At 31.9% G+C, this 18,850-nt stretch overlaps 1 protein-coding gene across 1 annotated transcript; it reads right to left on the bottom strand.

Annotated features, from left to right (window-relative positions):
* Positions 1-1,313: 1,313 nt before the first annotated feature.
* LOC111369669 lies at positions 1,314-4,555 on the bottom strand. Its single transcript, XM_022991273.1, has 5 exons — positions 4,346-4,555; positions 4,018-4,115; positions 2,394-2,475; positions 2,212-2,297; positions 1,314-1,763 (listed from the first exon to the last, which is right to left on the bottom strand). The coding sequence occupies exons 1-5, from the start codon at positions 4,385-4,387 to the stop codon at positions 1,511-1,513; spliced, it is 561 nt and encodes a 186-aa protein (XP_022847041.1). The 5' UTR covers positions 4,388-4,555; the 3' UTR covers positions 1,314-1,510.
* Positions 4,556-18,850: the final 14,295 nt, after the last annotated feature.

Below are 18,850 nucleotides of genomic sequence, written 5' to 3'. Positions count from 1 at the left end.
ACTGCCTTGAGACGTAGATATTATGCTCGTGAACATAATGGAATAAGCAACGTAACACAACTTCATCACTCAAAGTACGCTACTAACATAATGGTCTAAGCCAAGTATTGCAACTTCATCTCTTGATAAAGATGCTTTTATCCTCGCGAGTACCATTATTTCCTACATTTACCAAAGTGAATGATGTCTCTCTTTGTGTTAGGCTAACAAACAATAAAATTGAATTAAGATTATCTTGCCATATCAACAGCGAGAAGTCTTTATTCTACCAGCTGGGGGCAGGAGATCAAGCCTCACGAGTGCCACTGAAAACTGTAAAATCAGCATCCAAGATTTCCATACATAACAATATCGAGAATGCAGATGAGAATTGAGATCCTATACAAACACATATTCGAGTTCTTAAACCCGGCCAGAACATAATTCCAACACATGCACTGAACAAATGAGCCATTGTTTCTATTATCTCATACAAACGCAAACTGAATGTGTTATGCTGTTTTTACATACGGAAGAATGCCAAAAGCATTCAAGATTCAAAAGTAGCAGACACTGCATAAGTAAATGTATTTCAGAGGATTCCATCTTACATCCTTTTCCAGTTTGTGCATTAATATATTAACAATTTTGCCAAAGTACTGTACTTGAGCATATTAAGCAGAATATTTGACAATAAGAGAGATGGCTATTGGTTTTAGGAATCCAAAAGGCAGACAGGGAATCCGATGCTAAACTTCAAATAACAGGTGACCGACATTATTACATGCATGGAGCACTGAAAAAGGAATACCATGAATATGAATCGGAAAGATGCTGACAATACAGAGATTTAGGCAACGAATAGAAACAATTGAACATTAATACAATACGAAAAATGCAAATACAAGAAAAACTGTACAGAGACAACTGAAAATACAAACACGGGAGAGAGAATAATTTTGAGTAACCTTCATAGCATTTACTTTTTTGTAATCAAAGTATACCACAAGTTAAATAGTATTTATATAATAATGACAAGGGAAAAAAATACAAATTTAGGAGGGCGAATTGTGACTTATGTGACCTGACATCCAGCTAAAGAAAGTACAACGAAACATTAACAGGGAAACCGATGCTAAACTTCAAATAACAGGTGACCGACATTATTACATGCATGGAGCACTGAAAAAGGAATACCATGAATATGAATCGGAAAGATGCTGACAATACAGAGATTTAGGCAACGAATAGAAACAATTGAACATTAATACAATACGAAAAATGCAAATACAAGAAAAACTGTACAGAGACAACTGAAAATACAAACACGGGGGAGAGAATAATTTTGAGTAACCTTCATAGCATTTACTTTTTTGTAATCAAAGTATACCACAAGTTAAATAGTATTTATATAATAATGACAAGGGAAAAAAATACAAATTTAGGAGGGCGAATTGTGACTTATGTGACCTGACATCCAGCTAAAGAAAGTACAACGAAACATTAACCAGTCCAGCAGACCTAATAGCACTTACTTCTTTTTCTTTTGATGCTTCGGAGGCCGGAGAACACTCCAATCCATCTTTTCACGCTTGTGTTGGTTTTGCGAACTACGACTTCTACTTGGAGATGAATGTTGGTCATCTTGAAAACATTTCGGAAATTTATTTGGATATGGTGCTTCAGAGGCATCAGCTCGTTTCCTCTGAAGACCTCCACTTGCATCACCACTCAAACTATCTGGCTCCAAGTAGTGTGAACCATCTTGCAAGTTCCCATTTTCTCTGTAATAATGGAAAATATGATGTATTAAAGAACATGGCAACAAAACTCGGTATGTTCCTAAACTTAGCAATTCATAGATAATGTTTGACTAAGCTTACAATAAATATTTTTTTACTGACCAAATTGAAAATGTGTTACTCATTTTGATAATAAGATGAAAGTTACATTCAGAATAAGTAACTCCTTCCACTTGGACTAAGTGTTCATGAATCTCCTCGACATGAAATTCAATTATACTAGCAAAATATAATGAAGGCTACTTTAGCAACCTAGATTCATGAGCATCAATTTGATAAAAAGTGAGGTCACTGCTAACGAATTCACTTGAGAAGCTAAAGCATATAGAAATATATTTAATTTCCAACAAAGATAATGTCATGTGCTAAACTGAGGGAACCCATAATTATCTAAAACTAAAACCACAGTTAAAAGGGTCAGACAGCCAACCTGTTCAACACTTTTTCTTTTTGTCTTCCAGAACTCGTAGCAGAGGCTTCTGGTTGACTAGGGCTAACTGCTACCTCGTCGAGTTTCTACCAAAATAAGTTTTAGTGTGAGATTATTGGATTTAATATATCAAATGAAGAGTCTTTCAAGAACTGCAGGTCATTCAAAACCCTTATACTCACATCAATAGATGGATTAAAACTTAAAAATGACATTCGACCTCTTGTTGCAGTGGGATGAGGATCACCTTCAAATATAACAACACTGCACGTCAACAGAATTGAAATAATTAGCTTATATTTCCAGTGACCAGCACAACAGATGTTCAACAATGGACACAATTTCAGCAGCATAGCTAACATGATAATAAGGGTTCTATAAAAAAGGAAATAACTTATAAATGAAACTGGTTTTCGTGTACTCCAATTTTCCAGATGAACCACGACATTGAAATTGACAAATATAATTGAACTATTTTCATTCTCTATAATGAAATATCGTCTCAGGCTATGATGGTCGGACTGGAGTGTGGTTATCGAACATGGGTACATATCTAGGAGTCGGATCTTTCTCATTATAAAAATTAAGATATGGGAATACGGTAAAAAAAGATCCGAATTTTAAAAAAGGGTCCAGGGATACTTTTTACAATTTTATTTATTTATTTTAAAATGATAGAACAATGCCAGAATAACAAAGAGAAAAATGGTTCAATTAAAGTAAATAACCACAAAAGTTAAAATAACATGTAAACAAATTAACTAATATCGGTTGTTAAAAATGAACTCGTAGTTTATTTTGTTTATCAACTCCTTCGATAAAATCAATTTAAACAATCGGATTATAATTTGAAATCAATTTAAGAGGGTGTTCAATAGGGATTAAAATTAGATTTTTTTAATATGTGATTGAAAAGTTGTGGGACCCATGAAAGATGTTGTTAATATTGATTGTTTGACTTTGATTTAGATTAAATCAGATTTTAATCCAAACAAAGCAGGCTGTAGATTTAAAGTCAAAATAAATTCTTTTCCAAAAAAATTAAGAAAAAATCACTTCAATGTCATATATTATTTAAAAACAATTATAGAAATAAATTTAAATTTAATACCAAAAAATAAAATCACTAAATCATTTTAATTACAACATAAAATGTTCACAAAGATAAAATATAAGAAATAAAAAAATTATACATAAATAAACTCAAACTAAATTAAATAGAAAAGTAAACTAATTAATTTAACACATTCTCATTAACTCTATCTATTGGACTTCTCAAGAGCCCATTTAACCCCTCTAAAACTCACCGTCTTCCCTAATTCATTGTCTTTTCCAACTCTCTCTCTTTGCAAATTTTCCTGCCACTAGACGAAAGCTAGAGAAGCAAGACACCTTTCGCCATCTTCTCCCGTGTTAGTATCCGTGTCATGTTGTGTCGATACGGATACTTCTCCATTTTTGGTGAGTCCGAGCAACATAGGTCACAGGTAGCCCTACGTTGACATTTATCATGATCTTGTAACAACAAGCTACGTTCTCTAACTGATCTCAGCATTGCCTAGGAGATGCAGAATTTACTCACGCTGCCCTCATATATATTCGATCTACTGAAAGGAAACTATACTTAATCGCAATAAACATTGAACCCACCTTTTTTCTTGGTTTCTTTTTTCCAGTAACTATTCCAAAAAGGCTATAATATACTTAAAAGGTAAAAAATTACAGCCTAAGACAATTAAAGAAACATAAAAATAATTACCTGCTTCCAATTTGACAGAATTCAAATTCTAAAAATAATAAACTTACCATCTTTTGGGGGCAGTAGAAGAAGGAAAATCACCAGCAGGTGTGGACTCTTCTTCCTTCTTAAGTTTCTCCTCTTTCTGAAGTGCTCTTTGCATAAACTACATATGTTGAAAATAAAAAAAAAAAAAATAGGTTTATATACTGAATTAATAATTCGGAGCTTATAACAAAAAATACAATCTTTCTTTCCCAAGAACTGAAGCCAGTACTGAATAATAAATAACACACATGAATTCAGGTTAAGCCCAGATGAATAGCAGAAAGTTTCATCAAATTTATAGTTATGAGCCAGAAAAAAATACTTAACAAGTATCTATATCGTATATACCTTCAGATTCTTCAAAGTACTGGATATCTCTCGCTTGGCCATTATGAATTCCAAGAGCAAATGCAATCAGAGTAATGTTCCAAACACACTCTCTCTCCCCCGCCGTGCCGAATCGAAGGGAGGAGCTCCGCCTAGGGTTTTAGAAGATGACCCAATAGCCAATTTGGAACGAGGATAAAATATCCCAATTCTTAGTTCTTACATTTTCATGCAACTTTGCCCCCGTTTGGCCTCATTTTTTGAAATAAAAGTCGGTGGAATATTATTTTTTATAAAAAAGAAGTGCTTAAAACAAATCGAAAATTTTTTCGTGTAATATTTATGAAAGATTGCATGATTAAAAATAGAAGAGAGAAAAATGGGCCCAACAGGGATTTTTATTTATTTTATTGGGATAATAGCGGCAACGGTATCAAATATTTTATTTAATAGCACATTTTGTCCAAAATTTTCATTTGTTTCGTCACCGAGGTACCAAATCCTTTAAAAATTCACACTTGGAGTTCGGATGGATGGTTTCCATCCATTTGACTGTTTAATGACCATTAAAAAAGAAATGACCAACTTTTAAAGCAGTAAAATAGTAACTTTAAAATTTTAATATAAAATATATTATAATAATAATTAAATAAAAAATTAAAACCCCTTAACAATGTTTCATGTGTGATATATCTTCTACATATTAAAAATCTCAGAAAATCCCCTATTTGAAAATCTACCGTCAAAATCCATCAAATTTGCCGTTAAAAATAGTAGAAAATGCCAAAAATAAAAATGAATAATTGTAGTTTCATTACCAACACTTTTATTTTTTTACAAATTAAACCCACAATTTTTATATGTACCACTTACAATTCCAAGTCTTTAAAACTTTATTTCCCCACATTTTTATTAAAGAAAAACAAAAACAAAATTTTATTTACCATCAAGATTTCATTTTTACCATATTCTATTCAAATATTCAATATTCCATATGTTTACCTTTATAAATCAGAGCACAATTCACCTCTTGTATTTACAATATACGCTCTATCCCACTTAACATAACCTCACCCCTCCCCTCTATCACTTTGTCACATACAACAAAACGAAACCGTTGCAATGTGAAGGAAGTTTGGACATCAATAGCATCCATGATGGGTGTATGGGCATTCTACCAAATCATTCTCCATATTGTTTTCCCACCTGAGTTCCGCTTTGCCTCCCTTAAGTTTCTCCACTACCCGTTCCACTGCTTCTCCACCTATTGCTACTACGACATCACTGAAATCGATGGCGTCAACACCATTGAGCTCTACAACGCCATTCAACTCTATCTCAACTCCTTCGTATCCATTTCCAACACCCATCTTAGTCTTATGTGGGCCTTGAATTCTAGCTCTATCACCTTCAGCCTTTCCAACAACGACCACATTGTTGACTCGTAAAAGGTGTAGATATTGAATGGGAACATATTGTCACTCGAAGATAGTCACAAATCTTTCATTGGCGTCCATTGTTGGAGGAGAGAAGAGGGTTCACTCTCAAAGTGAAGAAAAAAGATAAATAGGTGATTTTGGATTCTTAGTTGGATTTTGTCATGGACAAAGCTAATGAAATACACAGAAAATGTGTTTAGAATATAGTAGAGAAATGGTTGTTTGTAATGAATCGATGAAGTAGAAATGTTTAATTTGTAGAAACGTAATTAAACACAACAAATTTTTAAGGGTGTGTAACCAACAATTAAACAAGAAAATGAGAAGAAAGAGATATGAAGCAAGTGATAATCACTCTTTCCTTGAACATATTGTCCCGCAATGGTGCTAACGGTATATAGCACTCAAGATACAACGGATACAACTTGTAGTACAAGCACTTCAAACTACAAGTTTCAGCGAATTTAGAAAAGAGCATTTTCTCTACAAGAAGACATTGGTATGAAGTGATTTTGAAGAGTTTTTGCAAGAAATTTTATGAAATGCAAAATACGGAATGCACTATGGATGCCAAAGGGTCCTATTTATAGAGGATAGGAGTTGTAGGTGAAGTGATGCGCACCAAATCTCGCAACTTTACGAAAGGAATTATCACCTGGTGTCTTTGGCCTCTTGTTCAATAGTCAATGTCAAAATTTTAATAGAAACTTTTCGCCCTCCTGTCGCTAGCATGTTACTCGAGCGACAGCCTTGTTGCTCAAGCGATAAGCAAGCGACGAAGCTAGGCAAAATCCAGACCATTTTTCCTCTTTTTTTAACTTTGAATCACAATTTTTCGTTCATCCAGATTTGATTTTGAGATTCCAAATATATCACGATGATCTACTCGATGAATATAACAAGTTAGTCTATTTACATTTGTAATTTGACTATCGAATCAAGTCCATATATTTGGTTGAAATTGATATAAAAGTCACTTTTTCAAATTAATACTCAACCAAAATTTCTCAATTTCCCAATTTTCAACAATCCTCCACATGAATAGAAAATCGAATATGTATATACAGTGTGAAAAATTTATAATGCATTATAGAGAGTGAAAAATATACTGCATCAGGTAAGATAGCTTACGACTTTGAACCTTCCTCAGTGAAATACTATCGGACTTACTTGACTAATTGGTGAACGAGATATCTTGAACCATTTAGCCGTTAATGTAAGCCAAGATAATAATACTCACACAGATGTCTTCCCTAAATCGTTCGTGGTTCTCATGACTTGGTTCATTTTAGCCCTAAACCGCTCTCGAATTTCATTAAGTTTTCGAGAATTTTAGCCTTGAACAATTCTCACTGAAGCTGCCTCACTTCACACTTACATAGGTGACCTCCTATTAGAAATATTTTGCCCTACTCTATTTGACTTAATCAAGATATATGAATCATTAAAATGGTATCTTAACATCTTATTACTCTACAGAAAGCATTTTAATATCATAGGAATGAGGTAGGAAATAATTTTCTAAATGCTTCGTTGAATCCTCATAACTTTATTGTCCCTTTGAACCAAGATTTTGGGATTTCCAGTCAATAAGGTAGGGTTACCATTACAAAGACTCTTATGTAGTAGGCTTTAATTCCATTCATTTCGATAGGTAACGTATTTGATCTCTAAGCAAATCTTTCGTAAATGGATCCGCAGTGTTCTTCTTTAATTTCACATAATCCATGGGATGATATCATTAGGGGTCAGTTGCTTAATGGCATTGTGTGTGCGGCGTCTATGTTTAGACTTACCATTATATTTATTACTTCGGCTCCTTCAATAGCCAATTTACTATCACAATGTATACTTATTGCAGGTACAGACTTGGGGCTAAACTTGAATATCTTCTAAGAAGTTACGAAATCATCTTGCTTCTTCTCTGATTTTGTCCAAAGCAATGAACTTAGATTCCATTATTGATTGAGTTATATACATTTGCTTAGTCGATTTCTATGATATAGCAGCTCCACTAATGATAAATACATAACAACTAGTAGATTTAGAATGGTTTATGTTAGATATCCAATTAATATCACAATATTCTTCCAATACCTTAAGATGTGTAATCCATGGGTTAAGGTATATTTCAAGTACCTAATAACCTTTGTTAAAACCTTCGAATGATAATGACTTGGATAACTAGTGAATTTACTAAGTTTATTCATAGAAAAATCTATGTCCGGTCGAGTGCAACTCATAATATACACTGTCGATATGACGATCTACCCTTAATTTAATTAATTATTTTTATCCTTAAACTAAAATCATATTAGGATTTAACAATTTGTATTCAACACAAGTAAGCATCTCACAATAAAATCAAATCATATCAAGGAAACCAAATTAATAATATAAAGAGTTAAAAAAACCACCAAATTTATATTATACCAAAAGAGAATTTGTGTCACAAAATACATCTCATAACAAGTTAGTCCCATGACTGTGCAAAAATTTTGGTCAAAAGAAATGCCTGCAAATTTTATTTTTATTTTTCTCAAAAAGTTTTCTCTAGACCTATTCTACAACATGCTGTTATGGCGGTACATCAAGTCTACCAAAATCTTTTCATTTTCATAATTTACATAATGCCACCTTGTTGTCTATTCTACGTATATCATAGTATTTACACGACGACAAATAATCAAATCATAAACGTCGACCATTACCATCACAAAATCTTCATCGTCTTCAAAAGTTTCAATCCCTTATTCCTCGTCAACGATTGTATAAAAACGTGTATAGTGAGTACGCCCATAAATAACATGTATAGCCTTGAGGTCCTCAATAATTTCGGCATGTCTGGTGATTCTGATAATTTCAGTTTTTCGCGATGGCATCTCCAATACAAAATACAAAACGTGAACCATGCAGTTCAGTAAATATGATGCAATAATGCATGTCAAGCATACATGGGCCCAAATCCTTATTATAGTGTATCGTATGGGCTCAAAACAACATGGCATTTCTTACGTGCAAACCAATATCAACGCATCCATTGTTGCTCATTGAGATTCAAGATACCACATCAGTATATCATACATACCAATTCAAGGCCTGGCCTATATATATACAGTGCTCCAGGTGCCTATCCACAGTCCCAAGGCCACCAAGGGACCTTCTAGCACTGCCTGTATATAGGTGCCGAACCCCAAATACCCTATTATTGGCTTCTCTTAATGACCGTCAGGAGCCTCAAAGCGGTATAGTTATTCGGACACAATAGTACGGTACATCTATAATATGATTGACATTCAAAATTTTCAACTGTAACTCAATCAGCATGACGACAAAAGTATGCATAATCTTTAAATACATTTTTCAAATAAACTCAATGCACACGAAACATACTACCATGTTACATAGGAAAAAGAAACAACCACATATAAACATATAATTTCACATATTAATGTATCTTGCACAGTAGTTGAAGAACATCAATATTTACTTTTTTCGTGACTTCCTTGATCAACATCTGCATTAATACAATAATCTTTACATTAATCATATCTTATCATATTATTTTCCAATTATCTAAGCTAAACCTATAATATAATATAGGTTACTTAACAAGTTACTACCAACAAATAGTAATAATAATAACAATGATATAAATGAAATTCTCGTTATTGTTATTAAATAAATTCCATAATTTCGAAAATAAAATTAGTACATGTACAATTTAAGCTAGCCATTGCACTACCATATTATTTTCCAATTTATGCTTGATCTATTTTTCATTTCACTTAACACACAAGTTTATATATATCCATACCCATTAGTCAATTGCCTTACTCAATTTATATTCTTCTTTACTAAATTTCCAACATACCTCACCATTGACACTATGCATTATATCATTTTTCTTCACACCTTATTATATAACTAAGTCAAAATAATTTAAGCTTAAGCCTCAAGTGCTAAATGTTTTCCTTCCTATTTGAATTTACCATGTCCACATATATAAATATAATAATGGCCTAATTTCCATAACTCTCATCATGATAATATTAACAACTATTATATCAAGTCATTTTCTATCTCTACACCACTTCTTCTTTACTTACTTTAAATCTTTATTTATTTATTTATTTATTTTCATTTCATCTTCTACCATGTTTTTCCCAAATCTATTTTACACAATTTTTAATAATGCAAGTCAAGTAAACTAACCATTGATATCTTGAAATAGTTTATAAATTTAAAAATTTATAGAGTTAAGATTTTGAAATAGATTTTGTTAATTAAACTTAACTCTAATATTATATTTCCTCAATTATTAAAGAACCCTAAAAGAAAAATTTTAATTCTTATTTATAAACCAATTAAGTACTTGAAATAATAATTATCTAAATAAATAGTTAACTAATTTTTTTTTATAACAAAAGTAATTAACTAAAAGAAAAAAAAAGAAAAAAAAAACCTCAAGAGATGGGATGAGTGACATCTCTCATTTGACACTCATCCCATATTTATAGTTGAGGCTAGGGGGTTAATTGTGCAATTTAACAAATTGCATTTCTAACCCCCTAAGGTATGTGCAAATATTTGATTGGTTTATAAAATTGCACCTTAAGTCCTTGGACAAATATGCAATTATTTCTTTGTTTATAGAATTGCACTTTTAAATCCTTGGTGCAAATATGTAATTATGAAATTGTACTTTCAATTCCCATAATACTATTTTAATTTCAATTCCTAATAATATTTATTCTATCATTCAATTAAATCCTTAGAATTTTTAAATACTTTCTAAAACATTAAAAATCTTTATTAGAAAATTTCGAGATGTTACAGTCTATAACCTATTAATACTTTAGTTGTGATACACATTTCCTCGTATTTTTTACTATGTGTATAGTTGTGTCAATAGGGTTTTTACAGGACCTTCCTCAAATACATTATAACTTTTATGTATATTCTCAATGTAGTGAGATTGGGAAAATATAATTTCCTCTGATGTTTTATAGATCTTAATCCCTAATATCACATCAGCCACACCTAAGTCTTTCATATCAAAATGTTTTGTTAACATTCTCTTGATGTTTAGCATTATTTCGTGACTGTTGTCCATTATTAACATGTCATCTACGTGTAGACATACAATCACATAAGCTTTTGGTGTATATTTGATGTATACACACTTGCCGCACTCGTTTCTTTTTAATCCATTCAACAACATTGTTTTGTCAATCTTTTGATGCTATTTATTGATAGATTGTTTCAATCCATACAAGGATTTAACAAGTTTACTAACTTTTTATTTCTAATTAGGAGAGACGAACCATTTGGGGTTGTTCTATGTATGTTTCCTCTTCTAACTCACCATTTAGAAATGCTGTTTTCAAATCTATTTGATGAATCTCATCTATTTGCTACAATTGCAACTAACAATCTTAACGAAGTGATTCTACTTATGGAAGAGTAGGTATCAAGAAAGTCAAGTCATTCATTTCGTCTATATCCTTTGGCAAACAACTTAGCCTTATATTTATCAATGAATCCATCAAGTTGGAGTTTCTTTTTGAAAATCCATTTACACCCTAAATGCTCATTTCTAGGAGGTAAATCAACTAGCTCCAAAGTATGATTTTGCATTATAGAATATATCTCGCAACTAAGAGCTTCTTTTCAATGCGGCACTTTCGATATAGACATTGTTTTATCGAAAGTTTTTGGGACATTTTCTACCATACGTGTTAGAAAATTTAGGCCAAACATTGCAAATATTCTAGCCCTTTTACTATGCCTTGGTTCTTCCGCAGTCAAAACTCAATTTGTAGTTTCATAAGTTCTTTTATTCGAATTTTTAATTTTGTTCCTTTACAAGGAAAAACATTCTCGAAGAATGATATATTTCTTAATTCAATTATGGTTCCATCATGTACTTGTTGAACTTCATATTTATATACAAAGAAACAATATAAACTACTATTATTGACATATCTAATAATATGCAATCAATCGTTTTGGAACCAATCTTCAATTTTTTAGGTTAAGAGATTTCAACCTTAGCCAAATACCTCCACACTTTCCAGTGTTGGCATGAACGAGGATGACATTTCTATAACTCATATGGAGTTTTTTTCATTTTCTTGAGGAATATCTTGTTAAGAATACTATTTGTTGTTAAAATAGCTTTTTCTCACAAATTTTGAGGTAAACCCGTACATAACGACGTTGTGTTCATCATTTCCTAAAGAGTTCGATTTTTGTGTTCAGAAACACCATTTGATTGAGGAGAGCAAGGTGTTGCTGTTAGATGAATAATTTCATGTTCAAAATAGAAATCTTCAAATAGTGCCCCATATTCATCTTCTTTATCACTACAAATATTCTTTATTCGTTCAAGTTTAAGCATCAGATGCTTCATCTCTACTCCTCAATAAAAAAAATAACAATACTTTGTACAATCATCAGTAAAAGTAATGAAGTATTTCTTACTACTTCTAGTTTGAACATATTTCAAATCACAAATATCGCTATAGATTAATTCAAAAGGTGTTGTGTTCCTTTAAATCAAGTGAAATGGTATTTTAGTTAACTTTGCTTCAACACATATTTCCCATTTATGATAAGGATCAATCTTAAGTTTTGGAATTAAACTTTGTTTTATAAGCTCGCGTGAAGATTTTCGATTTACATGTTCTAATCAACTATGTCACAAACATGACAACTCAACATATACACGAAAATTGATTTTTTATTCATAATGCTTTGCCTTGATACAATTGTAAGAATGTTCTTTTTGAGCATTCCATCACACATGTATCCTTTCCTATATATATCTCACTTTTAGTGAGCACAAATTTATCGGATACAAATACAAACTTGAAGCCATTTTTAAAGTAAAGACCCAGATACAAGATTCTTGCGAATGTTCAACTCATGTTGGACATTGTTGAGGACGAGTTCTTGATCGAAAGTATCTTCAAAGTAACTTTCCCTCGTCCTTTGACTTTAGAACTTACAAAATTTCCCATGAAGAGTTGTTCTCCATTCAATTCTTTGCAGTTCGAGAACATAGCCTTCTCTAAACACACACGACGGGTAGCACCAATATCAACCCACCACTCCCTTGAATTTTCAACTTTGTTACATTAAAAAACAACTGTAAACAGATTCATTTCTTGTATCCCTTCAGACAGGGTATCTCTTTCAATCATGTTTGCTTGTGCGTTCTTCTTTGCTTTTCGACATTTTCTTGAACAATGTCTGGCCTTTCCACAATTGTAAAAGTTGCCTTTAAACTTCTTGATTTTCTTGGAATTGTCTCTTCTTGGTGCATCACCAAAGATCTTGTGCTTTTTGTTGACAGTCTTCGAATTGGTTCAACAAAATTTACTCCAAGTTGGACAATAGACTTTCTCTCAAGTTTTCTATTGTCTTCTTCTATCCTCAAACGGACATCAATTCTTCTAATTTCATCTCTTTGCATTTGTGTTTGAGATATTTTTGAACTCTTTCCACAATGAGGGAATTTATCAAAGATGGCAACGAATTGGAAAGATTCATTGAACTTCATCTTTTCTGCGAGCATGTCATGAAATAGAACCATCTTGTAATCAAGAAACTTACCGACTATGAATTTTTTGTTCCGAAATCATCGGTCTTTTATTTCTTTTCCAAAGAATCTCATAGATCCTTAGCCGAGTCCTTCAAACTATACACTACATACAGTGTATTGTCCAATCCATTTATTATATAGTGTTGCATAGGAAGTCCAAGTGCTTCCACGCATCTAAAGCAATAATCGATTCAAAATTATTTTCTCATCTCGTCAAGTTTAGAGTGGTAAGATAGAACAACATCTTTTGTTTTCAAATCTTGAAGTCCATGCCTTCAAACATTTCGATTTTTTCCATGTGGGATCGTAGTATTTTGAAGAGGTATAACAAAAGGTGGAAACCACATTGTTCGTACCATTGGTTGTTTGACTTGAAGTCATCTCCATGGTATTCATTTATGTTAAATAAACAGAAGTTCAACACTAACTATAGAAGAGATTAACAGCACACAAATGCCTATTCCAACAGATAAACAAACGGTATTGGTTTCCAACAAACAACCATAGACACACAATATTGTCTTAAGATTATTGTTCAGAATATAGTAGAGAAAGAGTTGTTTGCAATGAATCAACGATGTAGAAAGGTTTAATTCGTAGGAGCATAATTAAACATAACAAATTTTAGAGAGTGTGTAAACTAACAAGAAAAGGAGAAAAAAATATTCGAGCCAAGTGATAATCACTCTTTCGTTGAGACAATATTGCTCCACAATGTACTAATGGGGTATAGCACTTGTCTCCCAAGATAGAACGATTCAACTCGTGGTAGAAGCACTTTAAACCATAAGTTTCAGCAAACTTTGAACGAAGCCTTCTCTCTACAAGAAGAAATGGGTTTAGAATGATTTTGAAGAGTTTTTGCAAGAGATTTTATGCAATGCTCAATGCAAAAGTGATATGGAATGCATTATAGATGTCCAAAAGGGTCCTATTTATAGAGGATGAAGGGTTGTGGATGAAGTGATATGCACGAAACCTAGCAACTTTACGAATGGAAGCATCACTTGCTGTCGTTAGCCTATCACTCGAGCGCCAGTATCAAAGTATTAATAGAAACTTTTCGTCGGCCTGTTGCTAACCCGTCACTCGAGTGATAGTCCTATTACTCAAGCGATAAGCGAACAACGGGGTTAGGCAAAACTTGGGCTAGTTTTCTCCATTTTTTCCAATATACTTAACCAAAATTTCTCAATTTTAAACAAAATTTCCAACAAAAAATACCAAGACAAATTCCTTTATACGAATTCACGTAGGGTTTCTTTCTGCATCTTGAGTCCCATAGTTAAATCAAGCTTCAAAGTAAAGAACTTTATCATACATAGACATTATAGTTGAATTATTCTGGATTGACATTTGGTGTCATGATGCTATTTTTATTCTTTTTGATTTAAGCCACTTCTACATTTTAACTTCATTTACTCTTTGAGTTGTTGTGGCAAGACATTTGCCCTTGACTCAAGGACTAACTGACCTTTTTGAGCTGTTGTGGGAAAGATGGTGAAGTAGGGTATGGGGTACAGATATTGAGAAAAATAAAATTTTGGCACATATAAAAAATTTAAGTTAATTTGTAAAAAAATAAGAATGCATTTAGTTTGTCATTTTGAGGCCATTTTCAATTTTCAATTTTCGAAAATACTTAAAACGCATTTTGTATGTTATTTTTAAAAATGCGATTTTGAAAATAAGGAAAAATTTATAACATAAAACTCAAAACAACTTTTTGACGTTGAAAACACTCAAAAACTCAAAACAAGGAAAATGAGTTTAAAAATTTTCCAAATTAAAATAATTAATAAAATCACACACTCACCAAATACAAATACCCCCTCTCTTTCCCTCTCCCTTTTTCCCTCTCTCTCTTTCCACGCTCCTTCAGAATGTCATAAAGCTATTTCCAAAATTTTTAAAACAAAAATGTTTTCTAATTTTTTTTCAAGAAATAATTTTTAGAATGACAAATCAAACACTTTTTCTGTAACTTTAAAATAATCCTTCAAAACTAAAAATAGAAAATGAATTCAAAACTAAAAACTAAAATCTGACACGCAAATCAAACACACCCTAAAAGTTTGGATACTGAAATTGGAATTATTCCTTTTTTAATTTTGGCGTTTTTACTTTTTTTATCAACAAATTTGATGGATTTTGATGGATGGGGAATTTTTGCACAAAAAGTTTTAAGGTAGGGGAGGTTTTCTATGATTTCCAATAGATAAGGGGGTATATCACACATGGAAACATTTATTAGGGTTTTAAGCTACTAATCTTTTTCTAAAATATGTAAATTGTTTTTATTTATATTTGATTTGTGACAAAATAATGAATTGTTGGTTTCTGTAAATTATATTTATTTATATTTTTGATATTTTACATAATAATTCATTAATAGCCAAATGAAGTGTCAAATGGTTTCGTTATAAAATAATGAAAAATATTTTGACGCACCCTTTTTTGGGTTCAATTTTAGAAAAATATATTTTTTTTCCTTTCTTATTTTCAACCAAACATTCTTCAAAAAGTCATTATTTCAAAATTATTTTTCCAAAATTCATTTTCATTGAGGCCCAAACAGGTTAATTCCCTAAATGGTCACTAACCTTAGCCTAAAGTTCCCACGTGATCACTGAACTTCAAAACTTCCCCGTAGTCACTGAGTTTTCCAAATCGAGATCCCATCCATCATTGTGTAAACGCTACTTTTAAAAGTTGTCGGATTTGATAATATGTCTAACGGAATGGCTTACATAACTCTCAGAGTGGCAAATGAGCCCATCGGCTCAGCCGAAAAAAGATCGAACTTGCTCAGCCCGGGGCTCAAGCCAAGCCCCAATTTTAGTACTTGGCTCGAACTTGGGCTGTCTAGTGAGGCTTCATGGACGGGCTAGTGAAAATGGCCCACTTCACAGGCTCGGCTCAGCTCATTGCCAATCTTCTATTTTTTTTGTTTTATTAATATTTAATTTAAGATTTGAATCAATAAAGCATAACTCATATATAAATATGCATATGCTTACATAATTAATATTCATAATTATTCTACACTATCTATATTATAATTTATTATCATATTCCTTAGTATTCCAGCTATATTTTATTGATATTTTATAAAAGACATTTTCTATTCCAATATTTTTAATTTTTCAAGTGAATATCAGGATATAATTATACACTTGAAAATTTTACTCTAATACATATATTCTCGTATCTATATGAATATTTTTTTATTTTAATTAAGTCAAGAAAAAGAACTTATTTGACTTCTTTGTATGAATATTTCATTAATTAAAAAACTCATGACTAGCTCAACTCAATGAAGTCTGAGATAGAAGCTCGAGTCAAGCCTCCAAATTTCGATCGGGCTTGGAGGGTCAAGCAGAAAAAGCTTGAACATTTTTTTTTTTTTTACTGAACGCGGCACGATTTGTAAGATTCGCCTTAGCTCATATCGTTATAAATTAATGGACACCAAATTACATAGTTGCATCCTACGTGAAAAAAAGTTGTTCGCCAAACATATTTTTCACCCAAAAAAATATAAAAAATCATAATAACAGAGCCCTAACTTATCAGTGACAACCTAAAAAAGAAATCCCCAACAAGGGTGAAAAATTAATCGAAGTTTTGTGTTGACAATTAAGAGAAAGGATAAGAGTAGAATTTTAAAGCCTTATCTTCAACATATTCAAAAATTTCTAATGATTTTAAACAGAGAGCAAAGAAATAGAAGCTGTACATAAACGTTAGTTGAAAATGAAGATCTGTTCAATTCAATCATCCTTCAAATTTTGACACAATTGTTGTTCACTTAGATTTTAAAAACAAGATTAAATTCGATTTGAAAACTATTGGGAAGTCGAAGCAGATTTATCACAAGCTTGGCTATGTTTGGTGGTGGAGCTATCTTCTTTACGATCCCTCCAACACCTTAAAATCCAATTTCATTGCTGCCATAGCAAATTTTCCATCATATGATTTTTATAACTTTGATTTATCACAAATTGAAGATGATGATAGTCTTAATTTGCTATTATTGCAAAGGAAGGGTAAATCTTCGATTATTATGGATAAGATTTGGATTGTTACGTTTTAGAGGAATTGAGAATTGGGATTTCTTCATGGATGAGATTGTGTTTGATTAATTTCATGGATGAGATGAGATTTTGTGTTTGAGTTGTTATGTTGAGAGGATTACGATTTTTACAATGAACGGTAAAGAAGAGATTGATTTTGATTTTGATTTTGATAATCTAATTTTTGAATTTATTTATATTTTTGGTGCAAAAGATGTTTAGCAAACAACTTTCCATGTAGGATGCAACTATGTGATTTGGCATCTAATAATTATAATGATGTGCCACATGAGACATTCCGTTAGACATGTAATCAAATTTGCTAATTTTTGTAAGCAGCATTTGCTCAATGATTTATGGGATCCCAGCTTGCAAAGTTCAGCAACTAACGGGAATGTTCTAAAGTTCAGTGACCCCATGAAAATTTTTAGGCAAAGTTTAGTGACCATCTAGAGAATTAACCTGTTCAATCATGGGCAATTGTGTCACTTATAGGAACATTTTAGAAACTAACATTTAATGTGTTGAATTAATTTCATAATGTATTGTTTTTAAGAATAATTTGAGTATAGATTTGGGAATCCTTCATAATCAACATGTATATTGTCATTTAATGGTTAAGATTTTAACTACTTCTTCGATTTAATATTGTTCACTATTACATTTTACATCTTATTCCAAAAGATGTTACGTTAGAGAATTAGAATAAGCCATATTGAGTTATATCATGTCTTTTATCAATAGTCATTTGATATTGTCTATCTCTCGCTATCATCCGAGTGTGAGTATTGAGATTATATCTATTTGGCATTGTACATATAGTCAAAGCATGATGAGTTCACTTTAAATCCTACTTGTTAGAATCCTCATTTTTTAGACATGAATGAAATTGATTAGAACATCTCCGCTATATTTTATGGATTGCAGTGTAGGAAAAATTGTTACCATCAAATAGCTAGATCTATTATTTTGGATCATCAAGAACACATTAACCAAAGCAAAGCGTACCCGAATCAGACATAGATAATTACAATGATTAAATCTCGTGGTTATGTCTTCCAAATCAACATGTAGCCCCTTTTTCTCTCTATGTGATGGGAGCCAGACCAGGATGAGCAATACATGTGATTTGAGGATCATAACCGTGTTTATATACCGATTGCCTATTAACCTAATTCGGCCTATCATGGAATTAGGAACAATGGCTTGGTCTCTATATATAAAAGCTCATACTTTAATTAGATGCATTAAAATCCAAAATACCGAAATTTTATTAGATCACTTTAAATACGCACATCCACATTTGATAGCTTTTAATTTAATATACAATAAATTGAATGTATCCCCAAACAATCATGTCTATCAATTATATCAACATAGGATCAAAGCCACTTTTGCTACT

This window comes from Olea europaea, chromosome 20, assembly GCF_002742605.1.
Source record: "Olea europaea var. sylvestris chromosome 20, O_europaea_v1, whole genome shotgun sequence".
Classification (NCBI taxonomy): Eukaryota; Viridiplantae; Streptophyta; class Magnoliopsida; order Lamiales; family Oleaceae; genus Olea; species Olea europaea.
Note: the sequence above shows the minus strand (reverse complement) of the source record. Positions and strands in the feature narration are given on the sequence as shown.

Excerpts from the sequence above, each read along its gene's own strand:
- LOC111369669 (XM_022991273.1), bottom strand. The coding sequence starts at position 4,387 with ATGGCCAAGCGAGAGATATCCAGTACTTTGAAGAATCTGAAG. Across the intron at positions 2,298-2,393 it reads GTTTTAATCCATCTATTGAT|AAACTCGACGAGGTAGCAGT; the intron begins GTGAGTATAAGG and ends TTATTTTGGTAG. Across the intron at positions 1,764-2,211 it reads AAAGAAAAAGTGTTGAACAG|AGAAAATGGGAACTTGCAAG; the intron begins GTTGGCTGTCTG and ends CCATTATTACAG.